Below are 5,953 nucleotides of genomic sequence, written 5' to 3'. Positions count from 1 at the left end.
CAAATGCAGACATGGTTTTATGTTTACGCGGCGCGATGCATAAAAGACAGTATAAGTCATTATAATCCATAATTATGTAAATAATGTTCTTTTTAGCAGCATCATATGACCCCTTTAATGATAAAACATTCAACTGATAATTTGTGTGGTTTTAAACAGACAAGTTGTGTAACTGGTATCAAACCCTATAAAAGACAGCTGTGACAAATGTTTGTCTCAGACTGTGCGATGGCTTATCTCGCGTTATTTGAAGACTTGGCAAACAATGCGCTCTGCAGAGAAGGCATTTACAAAAACCGCATGTGGGATTTATCAACAATGATTGCTTGAGCTCAAGTTAAAAAATAAAGATGTGAATCATTACCCTACATTTTTTTAATTGGATGAATGAAACATTTTTTTCAGTGTTCTTAAAGCATTAATCTCACAAAATGTTCATAATTTTTTTTTGAAAGCTTAAGCTTTTACATTTTTAAAAGTTTTAAATAATTGTTAAAAGTGCTTAATAAGTAAATATATCTTCATATTTATGTATTGAAAGATAAATACTGAGTAGATACTGATTAAGACAGTTTGGTAATTTTTTACAACAGGGTTTCCCATTTTCATTTAGTTTATCTTGATGTTCTAAAATAACGAACACTAAAACTGAAATAAAATGTAATAACTATACAGAAAATCAACAAAACTAATAAAAACAACAAAAACAAACAATAAAATGACAAACTTTAAAATGAAAATGACAGCAGAAAATATAAATACAAAAATAATTAAATATATTAACAAAAACTAATAGCACACGAATGATACTAAAATAACATTGCTTTACAATAAAGTGTCAATGTAAGATGTATACGATAGGGCTGAAACGATTAGTCGACATTATCGACAACGTAGGCAATAAAAAATTGTCAATATTTTTGTTGTCGAGTAGTCGTTTGATTTCATGTGACCTAATGTAAGAGCCTGCAATAATGCGGTTTGACAAGTGTGGCGCTGTAGCGCAAGACTAAAGTGATATCTTGGTTTGCAGAGATCAAAGCTTGATCTAGCTCAGGACTGTTTTGATTATCATAAACCTCAAACCTGTAATGTATTTTAAGAGAGATTATGTTGTGAACAAAATAGTTTATCCAAAAATAAAACTTCTTATCTCTTACCTTTATTTTGTTTCTTATTCATATGACTTATAAAAGCAGATGTCAGGATGTCATTCAGTTACTTTTTTAGCTAATGAAATGGTGAATGAGAGAGTTTATCTGTCATCTCATTTTGTGTGCCAAATATATTTATTTGTATAAATTAATTGTATAATAATTGTAATTACATACAGTAATATGATTTTCAAAAGCTGATTACCTTTATTAATTTGTTAGAATATGTATAACTCAATATTTTAACTAATTGCAAAATCTGAATAATCAATCAAAGTCTACTGATTAAGCAGTGAAATAATCAACGATTAGTCAATTAATCGTTCCAATAATTGTTAGATTAATCGATTATCAAAATAATCGTTTGTTGCAGCCCTAGTATACGATGGGGGGTGTGGGGGGGTTATAGAGGGCACCTCTTTTGAAAATCTGCTTAGGGCCCGCAAAATGCTAGGGCCGGCCCTTTGTGTGTGTGTGATATAATTTCGTATTTCTTAATATATCCTCCATGTAATGTCATTGTAAGGAAAACCCTCAGCTCAGCAGGTGGAGAAAAAAAAACAAGAAGGATCAGCCCAACCTTAACCTGCAGATGGAGCTATTTCTGCAAAAAATTGAAGCTCAATGCAAATAATCAGCCACAAAATGAGACTAGAGACGCTTTGAAGTCATTTAAAGCATTTTAAAGTTGAAGTGCACCATCACACAGTAAACTCTGCAGTTGGGACAGGTGTATAAATGTGTGAATTTTTTTTTTATTATTATCACATTTTACATGAAGTGTGCAATAAATCTTTGCAATCTATTTTTGATTTCCACTAACTGCTCTTTAAAAAATGTGGTAAATAGACTGAATGAATTATATAATTTGCTTATTTTGTTTAATAGGTAAAAAGCATTTATATCAGAATAAAAATAATAAGCTAAATACTGAAATGCACAAATACTAAAATTTGTTGTTACCTAATTTTGCAAAGCATGAACATTTGTATTTAAAAAAAATGAAATAACATACAAAGGCACTGATGCATTAGTAGCAATATGAGAAAGTCCCAGTAGCTCCAGTAACTAATATGATTTCATGAACAGAGATAGTGGGTGTGGTCACCGAGTCACATGGCCCCTCCCTCTTTATTTGACTCCTCCCCGACATCATCATAGTCTGTTTTTAAAAACAAAAGCAAATTCACATTTTCATTGTTAGAATTTCATCTAGATTTAGTTTAAATTAGAAATGTAAACATTATAAGGATATAGTTATAAAGTATAAGGTGACAATAACCTACCTAGGTTTTTCCCATCTTTATTGCTGTTCTTCACATCATCATACTCCTCCTGATCTCCCTCTGATACACATGCAAAACAAAACCTCACATTGCTATTTGTAATATAGCTTGTCATGTCATAGACATCTCGAGACTGTTGGATAAAACCTGATAAAGCCATGATGATTCATTAATTGTAACGTAACAATAGAAATATATAACAACTATTTATTATGTAATATGTAAAAAACCAGAGTGAATCTATTTAGACAGACTGTAAACCATGTTTTGTTTTGTTTTCATTTTCAATAAGGTATATGTCGAACGTTCGTCACCTGACCAAACCCGGAAAACAGGTCTCATTGCTTCCGCTTGTCGGAGAACGTACTAACAGCCGTACTAAATAATAGCGATATCTATGGGCTTTTAAGATAATCGGTTAAACTAGCTAGCTGTTTTTATTGTTGACGTTTTATTAATTGTTTTTATATAAATGTTAGTGAAAAGTGAAAAAAACTTTTAGATATCATTCCGCATCTGTGTTGGAAATTGGTTATGATAATCTTTGGTATCTACTTTGAAGGCACCTTGAGTAAAACTGCTTCATATTTAACGAAGCATATGCAAAACGCTTGAACCAGAAGCGGCGAGACCCGGTTAACAGAATACGGAATCTGTTGCGCATAACCCCTATACAGTACGAACGTTACTGTCGCTCGTCAATGGCAGCTGTCATAGTTGCTGTGCGATAAGTGCATAGGCTAGACCGTCCCATTTAAGAATTCTCAGTTTGACCTTCACTCACTTCGAAGGCATGGCCAAAATCTGGTTTTGATCTTGTAGGTGGGCTTTTTGCCTTAAAAGTTTCACTTTTTTTAGACCATGAGCTCTTTTTTTTATTTTACTGCACTGCGTCTTGCTTTTTTAAAAGCTAACATTCATTCTGTGTGATCAACCCGTTTATTCAGCTCACTGCATTTCAGAGATAATTCACACTGCAACAACAGATGATGACGATCATCAGATTACGTTTTTTTGTAAAATCACGATTCAGCTTAGACTTTCCACAACTTGAAAAATGCAGAATGAACATATTCAGTCCATGGAAACAATGAAGACTAATGGCAACAGACACTGACAGGGAGACTCAATGATCCAACAAAACCTGACAAGTGTGCCTGTTACGTTGGTTGGCATTTGTCAGTGCAGTTTAAACTCATTTTATGTGGCTGGCCTTTTTTATAGCAACTGTTGAACAGTCAGAAGTTTTCAATAAACTGCATTGACTCAAAGAGCTGATGCAATCGTTCATATCATATTTTAACTTATTTAAAAATAAATTGTGTTTGGGGAACTAAGTTAGTTCTTTATCTCTTCCAACTCAAATGCACCTAATATGAAACTGCTTATCACTCGAAAATTTCACACAGGAAGAAACTTTCACTGGCACACACACAAACATGCAGCTTTGTGGTTTGGAGTCTCACAAACTCTCATCTACAAATTCATCTGATTACACAAACACAGAAAGATAAACAGTTGCACCCATCTGACATTCTCAGTTCAGAGACTTTAGCGTCATGTGTTCATGAGGATTAGGCTAATCATCCCATATAGAAAACATCACAAGTAAAATTAATCATGTTTATAATGATAAACATGGGTTTATTATAGCCCACTTACAATTTACATTTCAGAGATCATTACAAATAAATTATTAAATGCTAAAACTGAATAAATTTAAATGAATAAACTTGGCATTGCATTTGCAACCATGTGAAAACAGGGGCTGCTGCAGCCCCCTCAGCACCCCTACTTCCCGCGTCCCTGCTGGAGTCCCAAAATTTTGTTTACTTTGATAGCCTTTTCTCGCCAAGGTTTTCATAATTTTTAAACACATAAATGGTAAAATAGTTAAAGCTTTTAGCATTCTTCCATGATGCCTCACCCTGCTGAGTGAAGTAATGTTGTCTGTGATGAATCTCGTGATAAATGGCCTCAGTGTGTGTCCTGTGTAGTTCTGTGTACCAGTCAGGGAGAGCTGTGAGTGCAAACAGACAAACCTGCTGTCAGTTCACAACACATGACTGATCACACACTGAATAAGACACAATATGACAGTCTCTGGATCTCACCTACCTCTCCTCATCACTCTCTTTCGCTGAATCAGTATAAGCAGTGGCACTAAGAGCAGTAAGAGCACAACTCCCAGAACAATCACAAGCACTGGGGGGACAGAGAGAGACCCTGCTGGAGGAGTTTGTGGAGGAGAGACTGATCTCGATGCACCAGAAGTACTGAACACTGGCAAATCTGTCGTTATAAAAACAGGCAGACACAAACATTAAAAATAATACATTAAAAAAAATAAAAAATAAAATACAAAATACTATCAGCTCTAAATGCTCAAATAGATAATGTTCCTCAGTGTTAGCTGTGACCTGCACAGGTGAGTCCAGCGTGCTCTTTGCGGGAGCAATATTATTTGTTCGTATTTTGCTGTGACCTGCACAGCTGAGTCCAGCGTGCTCTTTGTGGGAGCAGTCAGTGTGGTTATTCAGGGAGAGAGGACAGTCCCACAGGTGAATCTCATTCCCTCTGCATTCGACTTTGTTCATCCACACAACACCTTCACCAGCACTAATTGTTGAATTCCCATCAGCCCTCAGTGCTGCTCCACAACCCAGCTGCCTGCAGACCACCCGAGCATCACTGATGTCCCACTGATCATCAGAGACTGAGCCCCATCTGTCAAATACACAAACACATTCAAAATCATGATTGTCTTAAAATGATCTAAAATTAATATTATTTGTTCGTATTTTGCTGTGACCTGCACAGGTGAGTCCAGCGTGCTCTTTGTGGGAGCAGTCAGTGTGGTTTTTCAGGGAGAGAGGACAGTCCCACAGGTGAATCTCATTCCCTCTGCACTCGACTCTGTTCAGCCACACAACACCTTCACCAGCACCAAAGACTGAATTCCCATCAGCCCTCAGTGCTGCTCCACAACCCAGCTGCCTGCAGACCACCTGAGCATCGCTGATGTCCCACTGATCATCACAGACTGAGCCCCACACAGCGTTATGATACACCTCCAGCCTCCCAGAGCACCAGCCCTCCCCTCCACTCAGTCTGAGAGGAACATGATCTGAAACACACACATCAACCACTGACCAGCTTCAACACAACATTTACAACAAAACACACACTGAACCAAGATGGCTTTAAATGTATGATTAGACATCTTGTTCTTGTTTCAATGTACATATTTCAATGATATATTTGGAAAAATCAAGCTTACGTTAACTAAAATTAAATATTAGTACAATAATTATATTAATAAAATTAAAATTAAATTACCTGAACACTGTTTCTGGTGAGGAGATGGTGAAATAAAACATGTCAGACGACTCCGAGGAGACTCCTGATTCTCCTCCTCTGAGATTAAAACATGAAGAGAACTGAACATTAGGGTACAAGGACATAACATCTTTCAGTGAAACATATCAGTGTGAAAACATATAATTTAAGCCT

The 5,953-nt window shown here is 35.9% G+C and overlaps 1 protein-coding gene across 1 annotated transcript; it reads right to left on the bottom strand.

The window, feature by feature from the left end:
* Positions 1-1,827: 1,827 nt before the first annotated feature.
* LOC107676310 (antigen WC1.1-like) lies at positions 1,828-5,857 on the bottom strand (the record flags this gene model as incomplete). The annotated part of the gene is made up of 6 exons (XM_016470840.1): positions 1,828-2,316; positions 2,441-2,500; positions 4,368-4,460; positions 4,559-4,732; positions 5,253-5,567; positions 5,780-5,857. Coding segments are annotated over 6 exons (770 nt in total), but the record flags the coding sequence as incomplete, so codon positions are not given.
* Between the last annotated feature and the right edge of the window lie 96 nt (positions 5,858-5,953).

The sequence above is a fragment of the Sinocyclocheilus anshuiensis genome, unplaced genomic scaffold (assembly GCF_001515605.1).
Source record: "Sinocyclocheilus anshuiensis isolate Anshui unplaced genomic scaffold, SAMN03320099.WGS_v1.1 scaffold8598, whole genome shotgun sequence".
In the NCBI taxonomy this organism is placed as follows: domain Eukaryota; kingdom Metazoa; phylum Chordata; class Actinopteri; order Cypriniformes; family Cyprinidae; genus Sinocyclocheilus; species Sinocyclocheilus anshuiensis.
The sequence above is the reverse complement of the archived record's forward strand: the minus strand, read 5'-3'. Positions and strand labels throughout refer to the sequence as shown.